This window comes from Pagrus pagrus (assembly GCF_965226575.1).
Source record: "Pagrus pagrus genome assembly, chromosome: 15".
Classification (NCBI taxonomy): Eukaryota; Metazoa; Chordata; class Actinopteri; order Spariformes; family Sparidae; genus Pagrus; species Pagrus pagrus.
The window spans coordinates 2,007,836-2,022,129 of NC_140199.1; the positions used below are offsets into that span (position 1 = coordinate 2,007,836).

At 41.0% G+C, this 14,294-nt stretch overlaps 1 protein-coding gene across 3 annotated transcripts in view; it reads left to right on the top strand.

The window, feature by feature from the left end:
* Positions 1-13,244, top strand: part of LOC311270888 (kinesin-like protein KIF20B) — a 46,770-nt gene extending 33,526 nt beyond the window's left edge. For 2 of the 3 annotated variants that reach the window (XM_084376114.1, XM_084376113.1), the window contains exons 31-35: positions 72-113; positions 5,902-5,976; positions 6,862-6,979; positions 9,780-9,925; positions 11,657-13,244. In XM_084376114.1, coding sequence (XP_084232240.1) covers positions 72-113; positions 5,902-5,976; positions 6,862-6,979; positions 9,780-9,925; positions 11,657-11,737 — 462 coding nt within the window. In that variant the 3' untranslated portion in view covers positions 11,738-13,244. The remainder of the gene's footprint in view (positions 1-71; positions 114-5,901; positions 5,977-6,861; positions 6,980-9,779; positions 9,926-11,656) is intronic. The other variant, XM_084376115.1, reaches the window with a different exon arrangement.
* The last annotated feature ends 1,050 nt before the right edge of the window (positions 13,245-14,294 follow it).

Genomic DNA, 14,294 nt, shown 5'->3' on the forward strand with positions numbered 1-14,294 from the left:
CACTTCCAGTACGTAGGGTTCTGATACAGAGTAGTTTGTTTGTTTTTAACCAAGTTCTTTCTTTTCTGAAGTCTCATATTTTCAGGAGGAGTAAACGACGAACAACAAAAGAGGTACCTTTTTTTTCCTTTAAGAAAACAGCATTATGTGTTCATCAATCCAAACTCATGAGCAGACAAGCATTCCTCATCGTCTTCATCATCATTTACCATTTTAGTACAGCTTTCACTCCTGAACCAAATGATGCACTGCTACCAAATGGCTTTACCCTTCATCAACATGTTACACCTCTTGTGAAGCATTTTATACAGCAAGTTCCAGTGTGGCAGCAGCAACGTGCAACTCCAACGTTCCTCACAGATCTACGAGGTTCGTTAATGCAAAGCCTAAGAGGTTTTGTACTTCCAGTGTTTTCACCTCCAGTTTCTTCGTTGGCTCCTGACCAACAGAAGATTCAGGAATGAACAAATGAATAAGTGAGGATACAATGCAGAAAACTGCACGTGTGCATCCAGCCGTCCCTGCGTCAGTCCCTGCTTAACAGCAGGGAGACTGAGGCAATGTTTACTTGCACATAATCTAATCACAGCAAATACACAAACGAGGATGTTTACATGGATTGCTTGTTGGTGCGTTCAATTCATGTACCCGTTTCTGTGCTCCAGAGCGAAGTGTATCTAATGTGTTAACAAAATGCCCCCCTCACATTATATGGCAATGTCACAAATTCCCTCCAGTATTCAGTGCAAAAAACACATTTCTTCCATGATGCTAATGTGGTATAATTTTGTGGAACCGTGTAGGGCTGCAGCATAGGTGTGATCCTGTGGGAGCAGATGTTGGGTGTGGGAGTTATATTTAATGCAGTTTGTATGGTAGGCAGAGAATAAGATTTTATGTATGAAAGTAGAGACGGTTGTTGGGCTCCACTTTGCACCTAAATACTGTACGTGGTTGAACAAGATCATTACAGCCCCGCTCCAGTCAGTGTTACTTCCCGTTATTTTATTTCATCCCAGGCAACCAGGGTGTCGATAGTCGGACTTCAATCCATTACCATTGCCTCCAGATTGCCGTTCTAGCGATAGCAACATCATTAGCATGGATAGCACTAGCATGAATATTGAGTGTAGCAGCCAACTCTTTCCTGATCAACCACACTAGCTTTTGTGTTCTCAGTGCGCCTGCGTAAGCTTGGAGGATAAGTATGACTCTCAGTCTACTTGGTCTTTCATCATTGTCCCATTTTAGCAATAATGTATTTTCTTTTAAAGTTTGAGCAGTTTTTTGTTTCCTTGTCAGGAAAAGTTAACTTACTTAACTATTGTTAGTGATGTATCTTAGGCCCATATTACATGTCCATACTTCAGAGATTTAATAGTAAAATAAAAAGGTTAAGTTTTGTCATTTTTAATTGAAAGTCTCAAACATTATGAGCTTTTGATAAGCGGCTTTATTATTGCGTGTTGCAACACTCAGTAAAAACGGATACTTGGTCGTACCTGGATAATGTGTTTAAGTTTCAGTTTTTAAGGGAATTAACGTTGACGTTAATTATAGTTTTGTTTTTGGAGGTGTGCTATGCCTTGATCACATAAGCATTTGATTTGTTGGTGTGTGAGAGCAGAGTTGCTGTGAAAGTCTTCTATTGATTTCCTTTGTAAAAAGCTTTCTTTCTTTTTCTTTCTTCTCTCTATTTGCACCATCTTGACTGGTTAGTGTCTCGGGGGAGAAAACATTTGGTCTGCTTTATTGCTCTTGTAGCTGCAGACTTGTGATCTCTTTGGGGGGTACGATCAAGCTGTGGCCTGTTGCTCCCCCTACAGGGAGGTCAGAGTTGAGGTTGAGCCACGGGCAGCGCTCCTGGAATTGATTCAGTTCCTTGTTCAAGGACACTTGAGCTTCTAACTCAGAGTCAAAGTGTAAAAATATTATTATAGGGGCACTTGTATGACCACAGGCCCGCACTGCTCCCACCTGAGTGTGGACTTATAACTGGAATTACTTGTTTCTGTGCAGCTGCACTTGCAAAAGATTGTCCTTACCAAATACAGCTTGATAAAATGAAATAAAGATGAGGGTGCACAGTCGTAGCTGAACACTGAGATGCACAGTGTTGTATTTGATTGTATTTTTCTGTGGGAAAACGTTATTCCCACATCGGATGATTATTGTGCGATTCAGAATCCACACCCAGAACATCTTTGTATAGATGTATAGAAAAGATTTGATTTAAACCATCTAGTCACGTTCCTCCCTCTGTCTATTCTTAGAAATGCTCAGACCGACGGCTCTTCTGCTCGGATTATTCAAGGCAACATTCTCAGTTTTCACTTCATGAGATTGTTGATCTTTGCATAAATGAAATTTGTCATCAAATAGTGGAGACAAGTGTTAGTCTGCCCCACAGCAGTGTTAGTGTTAAGCCTAGTTAAACATGTTGACCGATGCACTGGTGGGTCAATTCAATCTGCCAATATTGTTTAATCACAGATGTATTTTGTGTTTGCAAATGGATAAGCTGCATTTGTGCCACTGCTCACGACACGAGATAGAAATGTTCCTCTTCCTGCTTCCTCCTTTTTTTAAATACAAAGAAGATGCTTCCGTTCATTGTTGCTATTTGTGTTGTTCAGACGAGTTATTTTGTCAAACTCGTCGGAATAATTTAAACTGAAATCGAGTGCTTGTATTTCATCCTTCTGACACCCAGGGAGGGAGTTGCACGGTAAAGTGGGTTCTTATCTGATGGGTGTGACATCTGTAGGCAGTGACCCAGCAGTGATGCGGTAGCCGATTTCATCAGCGATCCAGCACTATTCAATTTTTCTCAGAGATAATGGAGTGTTGGCACGCTGGAACATGCAAACTGGCACAACGTGAACACGAGTGAGCAAATAAAGTGCTTCACCTTTTACTCTTTGCACACAATCATTTTCTCCTCTGTCTTCATGCATTTGCCCTCTGATTTCTCTCTCTCTTCTTGTCTTTCTGTCTCTCAACATTTTTCAGTCATTCCTCTAAATCTCCATCTTCCTCTCTCAGCCTCTGAAGCCTCGTCTCTCCCAGCCACGTCTGTCTGCTCAGCAGATGACTTCCTAATGATTTATTGACGATGGTGTGGCTTTTCTTCAAAAGGGAGGCTTCTCAGCTGTCCCAGAAAATCTTTATCAGAATTTTTAGCTTTTATGATTTTGGTGTTAGAGTTTTGTGAAGTCCTGTGCACAGTGGAGTGAATCCGTCATGTACACTGATGTACTTTGTTTGTTTTTTACAGTATGACTTGTAGTCTGTTTTTTTTTTTTAACCCTTTCTTCTCTGTTCTCCAAATCAGAGTGTATTTAAATAAGTCAGTCATCACAGTTCTTGCATGATAGTGATTTAGTTTGCCAAAAGACATCTACTGCTGATCGTCATTTCTTCCCAAAGAAATAGATTGTATGTACGAGGGGTTATATTGGAAGATTTATTGCATTTGCAGCAGCACGTGTAACGGGCTTGGTTTTGCCTAATATTTTTGATCTTGTACTGGCTGATATAAGCTTATATGTATCGCAATCCACTGTGTATATTTCACTTCTATGTACACAAAATGCTCCCATTGGTGTCAGGCTGAGGTGGACAAAACTTGCCATCAGCTGAAGGATCGGACTTTGATTGGCTTTATTTAAGCCGCTGTTATGATCCATTTGGATCAGCTCCGATACCGTTCCTTGGGATCAACTGAGGACATCTCTAAAGATGTTTGAGGTACAGGGAATTAAAATCCACTGTTCTTCAAAATCTTCCAAGAAAACCAATCAGCACATCTCTGCCTCTCACTATCTCCCCTGTATCTGTCTTTGTCCCCAGTCTTGACTCACACTATCTCATGTCTCATTTACTTTCTCCACACGCTCCCTCTATCATCTCATCTCCATCTCACACACACACACACACGCACACGCACACACGCTTCATCTTATTTACTTTCTCCACACTCTCCAATTACGGTTTATCACTGTAACATATCACTACTCATCTGTATCTTTCTGCTTCTTTCTTGCTTTTCCTCACTCTGTCACACACACACACGTGCATGAACACACTCCAGCTCCATTATGTACTTTCTTGACATTTTCTATCTCTACCGACCTCGACTTCTTCCATCCCTCCTTTCTCCGATTATATCTTAGAACGTCCACTGAGTCACTGATGACTCCACATGTTTTGACCTTTTTTTCTGCCTTTCAAAGTGGAGCATGTTTACGGCTTCCACCACGCCCACTCCTCAGCCGGGCCCGTGAGCCACCCCCTCAGGTCAGCCTCGTCCCCAACCGGTAGTTGTGAGTCAGAATCGCTTCATTTGTTAGTGTACCAAACTATGTCCAGGGATTCGTTGTACTGAAATCGTTGCAGGAATATATACTGACGGATCAAATCTGAGTTTGTTGGTTTAAAACGATTTATATTTTTGCTGCTTTTCTCTCCCAATTTGGCAAAGCCAGTCTCCCTGTGGTCTTTGTCCCCGCTGACTGTTTGCCTGGGTAAGTTGTAGAATGATTGGAGCCTAATTGTTGCGATGTGTCCCGCACCGTTGGCACTCATCGGCCCTTTAGGAGTTGGAGTTGGCGGCAGAGCCCGTCGTTGAGAGAACCTTTTGACCAATGAACACACTGATTGGCTGTTCAGCTAAGCAAACCAGTGTATGAGAGGAGAAACTATGAAAGAAAGGGAAAGCCTATTGAGCCTGTCGCTGTGGTATCCATGAGTTCACTCATTCAGCACGTTTTTTCCTTATTTTTTGCCTACGCATCTTCACCAGTGCCATTTGCAACTTGTGTGAAGTGAAAACGCGGTATTATCATAACAGTTTGTATATCGACAGTCTTCCTGATTCCCTTTTTGAGTGACAGCCATTGCTCAAACAGTAAAACACACAGGCAGAGGGCAGAGTCTCTGCAGATACAGACACCGCCACCACACTTGGCCATTGCTATTTCGATCACCTATACGGCCCTATATAAGACTATAATCTTTTTCTTTTTTTTTTAGGAGAGTCCTGATCAAACATAAAACCTTTCAGCTACATCGCAAATCACTCTTTCTACTCTTCAATGGTTGCAACAGGAATAAGGTGGACAGTTCTTTAATAGTGCCAGACAGTGAACTGAAGGTTTCTCCTCATCAAAACTTCTATGCAGTCGTTCTCTTTTCACTCATACACCATTGCCATCATGTCTTGTCATCACCTCTCAAACAGCAGACAAGGGAAAAAATTGTCAGACGCTTCAGTTGACTAAAAAACACCTACAGCTGAGATGGCTGTCCTTGGCATGCCTGTTCCTTTACAGTCTGTCTGAAAGCATGAAGAACACATCATAGACACATAGATTTGATGAAAGGTTTTCTACCCATGGTTGAAAATGGTATTTGTCGTTGACATCAGATTCTTGTTCGAAAATGAAAACTAAAGATTAATTGGCTGATGCTGAGACAACCGGACAATACATTCTGACTGGTAGCAGTTCAGCTTGTCAACCCTTCAAGCCCCTCTGGCAGGTAAATAACCCTAAATTGGAGCTTGTTTTCTCCCCTTGAAAATTATTACGGCTGGTAAAATGGTAAAAGTGGAATTGACCACCGACTGAAGCCAGTGCACAAAGTGTCTGAATGTTTTTCTCCTGATGTCTGTGTACCGTGTATTAATGGCCGAAGCCATCTCGTCCTGACCGCCCTGCCATTATGAAACTGTGTGTGGTTGTTTTTAGCTCCTCTTCTCTCCTCTCTCTAACCTCTCTGATCGTCTGCTTCGTACAGATGACTCAGTACACACACTCTGTGTTTTACCATTTGGTGTGTGTGTGTGTGTGTCTTAATCTTGTATGTGTTTGTGCATTTCCCTCCTGTGTGTGTTGATAGGAAGAGGTGGAGGCGCAGAACAGACGGAACACAAGGACCAAACTGACGCCGAAGCTGACCCCACACCAAGAGGAGGTGACAACCAGACAGAGTCACACACCCCATGCATAACCATGAACATGTGTCCCGATGCATCCTACATGTATTAACATAAATAATTCATACTTAACACCTCAATGTCGCATCATACAGTGGGTCACTGCAAACCCGAAGCAGTCATCTTCTTACATAAAGAGGTTACGTATGCTAATCATGAGATATTCTGTTTTTGTGGGTTTGACTGGCGGTGTGATCTGTAATGTAATGTTTCAATTGCTAGTTTAAGGGAACAGATCAGCCAAAATAGCCACCATGCTGGTGGAAAGTCAGGTGAAGTTTCGTAGTCCACAAAACATTTCTGGAGCTTCACAGTGAAACAGCGTTGCAGCATTCTGCTAAACAACTGAAGCAGCTGGAGACTTGATTTAAGATGTAAAACAACAACACCTGAAAAGTCAAGATTCAAGTAGACGAGATAAAAATGGCTCCATACAGCTTGTGTGGCCTAATCAAGGTCTCTGGAAACCCCAGGTCCTTACTTGATTTAAAAAGATGTTATGATGTTAAGATTTTACAGCCTATTTTAAGCCAAAATCTTCAATGTAGCTTCTGAGCTAATAGTGTTCTGTTCACCTCGTTTGAAGTGGGTGCATGAGGTCGACCGCACGTCGAGGGTGTAAATTACCTCTTTTCCAATCTCCGGGCTTAGAGAGACGAGAATTTATGATTTAAAACAAGTCCCCAGCTACTTCAGTTTCATTTCAAGATCAGTGCTTTAGATCATTTGTTCAATCTGTACAACCACCCTCATCAGTGACGTTTTTAATATGCTTGTACTGGAAGCCACTTTTCTTTTTTTCAACAAAATGTACACCATCCATGCTGAGAGACTAACCGAGGTTCACTGTCGTCTGTGATCAGATCTCCTCCCCAGCGGGTCGCCAGGACTCCCAGACCAGCATCCGCAGCAGAAAGGAAGGAACGCTGCAGAAGATCGGAGAATTCCTGCAGAGCTCCCCCACGCTGCTCGGCACTAAAGGTTAGTGTGTCAGTGTGTGACTCTTTACTGTGGGAGATATGTAACTTTTATCTGGTTTCCGATGACTAGTATATTAGAGGCTGCAGATTGTTTATTTCAAACATAAAGAGGAGGTTAAATATGATGAAGCAACAAAATGATACAGCAGTGTAGGGCTTAAATCGTTTTTATCAGTAATGACAAAACAAATACTTCTAGCTGATGACAATGCTGAGCTGCACAAAACTTGTGTATAACTACAGTAAGTGCAAGTGTCATTAAATTAATTTAACTTGTGAGATAACAGTAAGAAGTCAAATCCGTCTTTCAAACAATGGAAATACAATAATAATCCTTATTTGTGCACAAGACGACCAACAAAAATAAAAATAAAATGGACAAACTGAGAGCTAAAGAAGAAATTATACTGAAGAAAAGCTGTGCAAAACTAATTAAATTGGAAATGTTTGATCTGTTCTGGCCCCGGATTCGTTTCCAAATCAAATTGTTCTTTAAACTTTTTGATGCGTCACACAGTCACTCCACCGGTCAGTGTCACACTTGGGTCGAACAGCCTCAGGTGCTGTGAGTGGTTGTGCTTGATGCAGCCTCCTAGATGTTTTTAATCTTGTAAAGGTAAGATCCCAGTCCAGTCTTAGCTGTTGTCTGTGGAACAAGTCAAAGGCCAACTTTTGTGTTCCTAAAGGAAAAGGATTCTGTGTCTTTGGGTGAACATGAGCAAGGATTGTTTCAGTCCAAAGCCTGAAAAAATCAGATTCCTCTGGGCTGTCGAACACGTTCTTGCATCACCATGAACACACATTTTAGTTTATTTTGACTCAATCCCACATACGCCGCCCTGCTGCCTCAAATACTCACTAGAGCACCAAATAGAGACGAGTCCAACAAATACAGGTAACGTTGTCAAAAACTACAGTGAGCAGCTGTTTTAGGAAACTGTTTTAGGAGCTTGTGTCTTGAGTGCCAGCAGGGAAGTCAGAAAGATTTGTTGGCAATAAAAATATCCAGTAAAGGCTCCGGGGGTGTGACAGTAGACAGAAGTCATTGTGCGTTACAAGTTTGGTCCAACATAAGATCCTGAATTGATAAGGATAGTTTTATTTTTCATTTAGTGTAATTTTTAGTGTTTTTCACCTTCACCTAGTTCCACCTGAGATCGTTGGTACAGCTTGTAGTGCATTAAGCAGTAAAAGGTGAACATACACTCTCACAAAGGTCACATTCGTATGCTGGGCTGATAAAACCAGTGTGAACTTAAATGCCTTGACTCCCTTTGCCTTGCTCCAGTGATTGACACTTCTGGGTGATGCCATCTACGGCAACAGCATATTCAACGTGTTTCCACTCACTGATGAACAAAGTCTGCGACAGGAGTGAAAACAGAAACAAAGAGTCGGGCTCAAAACGACGCGCTGCACTGCACAGCTCACAGCCAGTTTGGGCACCCTGAAAAGGCACTAACGACTTTTGAGGACCAATAACACAATCTAAAAAATATTTTTAAACCAACGGGCGCCCAATAGTGTCGTTAAAACGTAAAAGTGTAATGCATGCTGCCATTTTAATCTCGTTGAGTATATGAGCAAAAATGTGCACTTCATCTTCAGGCATCTCAGAAAAAAGCCACAAATGTGAGCGCTGCAGTGATGAAGCATGTTAATGATGAAAGTCTGCATCAGTATCTGCCCTTTACAGAAATTGCTTTACTGATGCAATATTTCTGTGTAACTAAAAAATCAAGTTTGGGCATTTAAAGGAGCTTCAATATTCCAGTAACGATCAGAAAACACACCGTCGGTATTTGCTTTTGGCTTTTCACAACCAGTCCGGCCACAAACACACCAAAGCTTGCTTTTATACTCAGTATGTCCTCCCCACTGTGCTCTGATGCCTTTTACTCATTCGCCTTCAGCCATTAACTGATTCCAGGATGCAATCACATCGTCCCGATGAGTTTCTAGAATTCTTTAAAATTTCATAGTTGAAAACCTGTTAGTGGAAACACGTGCAGACTCACAAGGACAAAGCCCTGCGTTCCTGGAGGAGTCATCTTGGGAAGGATAACACAGGTTTGACAAAGTAACCGGGCAAGGTTGGCCAGTTTTGGACACTAATGATGGCTTAGAGGAGAAAGCTAAGACAGGGAACATATTGGAATCCACCGGAGTCATCTCTGTGTTTTATCCCCGAGGACCGGCGGTTTCACTCGGTCAATTAATTGTCGCTCCAGGGTTCTGATGCGAGGGGGCTGCCGTCTGCTATCTGATCCTCCTTCCCTCCATCTCCCTCTCTCCTCTTCTCCTACTCGCTGTCCCTTCCTCCCGTCCCTCCATCTTTCATCTCTCACCTTCACTTGTCTTTTATCTTCATTGTTATAACACCTCACTCTTCCCTTTTTCATCTCTTCTCTCTCTCAGTCGCTCACTCCTTCTCTCCCTCCACTGATTCTTTCCTTTCCCCTCACCTCTGATCCCTGAACAGTAAATAACAACCGTGACACTGTTGACCTACAGGTGCTTAGACGTTTATCAGGTCAGTGTCATTTATTAAAAGATAACACTGACATTTATAAAATGACATAACAATGAATTGATTTTGTTAAAGTGTTGTGGATCAGAGTCTGACAGACTCCGCTCAGTGACTCCAAAGTAATTATACTCATGCTATAAAGGATTTAAAACTGATACACAGAGCACATTTAACATCAGCCATCACTAACATAAAGTTAAGCAGTAAATTCAAAGATCTATCCATCCAGTCAGCATGTTCCTCTTATCTAAAATTGTCTCCGTCTCTGCAGCCAAGAAGATGATGAGTCTGGTGGGCGGCCGGGGCGATGCAGACTCAGCAGCCTCCTCTTCAGCCCTCAGCCTGAGAGCCAAGAAGAACAAAAGGAAACTCTACAGGCCTGAAATCTCCTCCCCCATGGACATGCCCTCACACCCAGTAAGTCTCCATCACACTGGTGTCATGAAACATGATAAGCTCATAGCAGCTCACACACACACACACACACACACACACACACACACACACTCAGTCAGGGTTGCAACGGCATGAGCGTTAACAGTACAATAACCATCTCAAAAAATATCACAATTTCATGGTATTATCTAACTTATGATGACGATGATTATTAGTAGTAGTGTGTACGACCTGGATGGAATGAAACACTGTGGGACGACACCCGACGGTTATCATACCGCGTACAGTCGCTTATACAGTATTGAAATTTTTTTTTGAGCATCACTTGCTGCAACCCTAACACACACACATGCTAACCAAACAGCTGGCTATCAAAGTCAACATGTGTAAAACAGAGTCTGGGAAACTCTCAACTTTGATGAGATAGATTCTGATTAAATCAAACTTTGAGCCTAAATAAAAGAGTCTAATATTGGTAAGTTTTTATGTGTTTAGAAAACATGTAACATTTGAGAATTTTCACTAATTTTGCTAAATGTTGATCGCCTAATGTCATAGCAATCCATCCATCCCTGCCCCCATGATACCCTCCAGGTCGTCCTGTCACTCAACTGGAACCGACGTTTTCCGTGGTAACAAGACGCTGAACCTCGTTCTTAGAGCAGGTTATTATTGCTTAGCCCACTTAGCCAACGTTTCTAAAGCCCTAAAAGTCCCACCAGTGTATCACTTCTTATGGTACTTTGTTACTTATGCTAGTTCAGCCTAGCAGCAGAAGTTTCACACCTAATCGTCTCCCTGTAAACTTCGCTTTCACTATGCTGTTCTGTCTGCCACTGGGCATGAGATCTCTGGGGAAAGTTGATCCAGTCAGGCTTGCAGTCTGGCACCGTTTCTATCTGCTTTCATGTCAGTGGAAAAACTCACGTTTTATCCGGTGTTGTCAGCAGATGTTACTCCAGTTGTCTTTGTGTCACTGGCACCAACAATAAGAAAATGCTAGAGGGGGGAATTTTGTCTGTTGACACCTTGGGAGAAAAATGTGTACAAACACGGGGATCCACACTGTTGCCTCCAAACATTTCAAAGGATGCCAAGCCTCGATCAAGAATAACCCCAATCGATTTAATCCAACAATTGCTCATAAAACTATCCCTTATAAAACCAGCTCCTCACTGGTCGTATACGGTTTTAGCAATTATATTTCTGTTGAAAATATCGTGAAATATATCTTAACACTTACTTACACTGGAGCCACATTCAGCTCTCTGGCTTGATATAAGTAGCAAAACGTGTGCATGTCAGACGTGACCTTACCTTCTCATGGCTCCTCACCTACGATGAACTTCCTGCAATGAGAGACGAGAATCTAGTGAGCAGCGAAGCACTTCAGCAGGAACAGCTGTCAATTAACAGTGAAGAGTCACTTCAACCAAACAAGAACCATATTTGCCATTTAGCCGTAATAGTACGGCACTCTGCACAGTTAATCAGAATATTGTCAACATTGCCGTGCTTAGCGATAGCATGTTGCTTTCAACATTGTTACTGTAGATATCAGACCCTTTACAGTAATGTCACTTAAGTGCAAGAATAAATAAAGTTGAGGCACTTATTCACGTAATTACTCCATTTTAATGACCTGAATAAGCATTAACCGATACTTTAAGTAAAATACTGGATCTTCTGATTACAACCCTGCAGTGATACACACACACTTTAAACAACTTGGTCTTTCTTTTCTTGTTTTAGATCATCAGCAGAGAGCCAGAGGAGAAAGAGAGCGACCACCAGATCATTAAGAGGCGCCTTCGCTCCAGGATGGCCAAATAATTAGCCTTCATATCGTACTGTACATCGTCCTTTTTTTTTTTTTTTTGCTTAACACTAGTTTAAAAAATGAAGGAAGCACAGAACATTTTTCTGTCCTGATGGCTGAAGAGTTCTGAAACATAGAAACAAGACTTATAAGTGATCCTATTTAATTTGAAATCCTCAATATTTAACTGTTCAAATAGACGTTTAGAGTGAAGTCACTGACTGACAGTTATTAACGTTAAAAAGGTGGCAGTTTAAGAATAATTCAGCTTTTTGGAAAGTACAATTATTTACTTTTCTGCAAGCGTTCCGCTTCGAGGCACGTCTCTGTGACCTCGCATGTACAACGCAGTTTTATTTTGGAGAGTGACCAGGTGCTCTATGTCGCCAGTGTTAGATGTGAAGATGAATACTGCTTGTGTCTGCAATCGAGTACGGAGCTGGACACAGGAGGTTAGTTTGGAGTAAAGGCCTCAGTCCAGCGTTCAAAACACACCTCCCAACTGCTCTGAAGCTCGTCAGCGTGGTGTATTGGTGCTTATTTAATGGCTACAAACAAACTAGAAATCATTAACAGATGCTCTCAAAAAATGAACCTCCAGGAAAGTACGTCTATGCAGAATCCAAACCAGGCTGCTTCCAATCTGAATGCAAAGACACAAGTGGTATTAATCTTATCTTACTTTCCAAAAGAGAGCAAATAAGTGCATTTCCCAAAATGTTGAGCTGATATATAATTTAATCAACTTGTAGAAAGTATCGATTCATCACTCTGATCTAGTCTTTGAGTGATGCTACTTTGTAACTCCTGTTACTGCATATATATTTTAAATGGTAAGCACTCTAAACTTGTATATCTTTACACTACACTTTATAGAAAACAGATGCACATTATTTTTTTTTCTTACCTTCCTGTGCAATTTTTGTGTGTGTGAATCGTCTGGACTGTGCTGGAGTTTGGTTTGTGTTTTTGTTTTATTTTTAATGAGTGAGATAACACATTGTTGTCACTGTTCAAACCTCTGTTCATAACAGGCAACATGAAACGTCTTTTTCTATCTTGTACTGAACCAATTGGCTGACAACAAAGCTGCTAACAGAGCGTTGAACAAGTCTGACATTGTTTTCAGCAACTTTCTGTGTGAAACCGTTCAGAAGAGTCAGATATACTCACTCAGCTCTTACTGCACTTTATCTCTTTCCTCCAACACGTTTAAGAAAAGGAACAAAGTGTGACACTGAGGCTCGATAACACTTCTGCTGTGTACTTGTACTCAAAACCCTCAGCTGTTATTACATGACTGCATGAAGGTGTTTGACTGCAGTTGATGTCGAGGTCACTATTCTGTTCCAGATGAAGGACTGCTGACTGTTTTTCCTTTTGTACAGAAACATTTTGTTAAAGCTGCCTGAGAAAAGGTTGTTGTTTCATTCCTGATGTTTTATTTTCTTAAATTGTGCAATTTTCTCTATTTTCACACTTTTGTAAGAAAAACCTATTACAAACTTTTCTGTCATACAATCGTGTTTGTTCTCCTTTATTTTTTATACAAATGTCCTATTGGTTGTTTCAGTCATTTACCAGCTACAGATACAATATGTTTGCTTCTCAAATGTAGAGACTTGCTGTTTTTCACCGCTGGTAAAAAGAAAATTTACATTTTAAACACATCACTTGGCTGGGCAATAGTGTGTATACAATTTATGTTGTTATCAGGATGTAAGACTATACAGGTGCACCTCAAAAACTTAGAATATCATGGAAAAGTTCATTTTTTTCTGTAATTTAATCAAAAAGTGAAGATTTAATATAAATCCAGTACCTCAAATATTAGAATATTACATAAGACCAATCAAAAAAAGATTTTTAATACAAGAATTGTCGACCTTCTGAAAACGTTTCTACGATATTAAAATTTTTTGAGATGCACCTTTCTGTTACCTTAGATTTTGAACACCGTTATAGCGCGATAAGCGTTTCATTTCTGGGTTTTAAAAGCTGCATTACAGTGAAGTGTACTCGCCTTCAGCCACATTACTGATCATCACCAAAAATCTCACTGCTAATATTTTGTGAAAGTACCAGTAGTCAGCTTTACAATAGTATTTGGTTAAAAAAATATCCTGATGTTTGATTTTGTCGACCAGTCCAAAGTGCTTTTGAGGAGATTTTAAAAATGTTAAGACACCCTGAGAGTACTGCAATAATGTCCATATCACCCAGTTGTAACTTATGTTTCTACATCATAAATATTACAATAACAGCTGAAAAATCATAAGCGGCAGTTCCACCTGTAATCTACGTGCATCATCATTGACCTTCCCTCTAAAGTCTTTTAACCACACTCGTCTTGTTTATGGCTCAAGACCCAGAATCAAATGTTGAAAATAGCCATCCATCTCTGCAGGACTCCATCACTCACTGAAAGCCTGTTGTTAACACTAATGACTCATAGTGCACAAAAATTAGGCGATACATCAATCATCTGTTTCACCTACACAGTTGGAGACGTGCACTTTCTGCATTCAGGCACTTTTGATATTTTCACTTAGTGGAAAAACAAGCTTGATG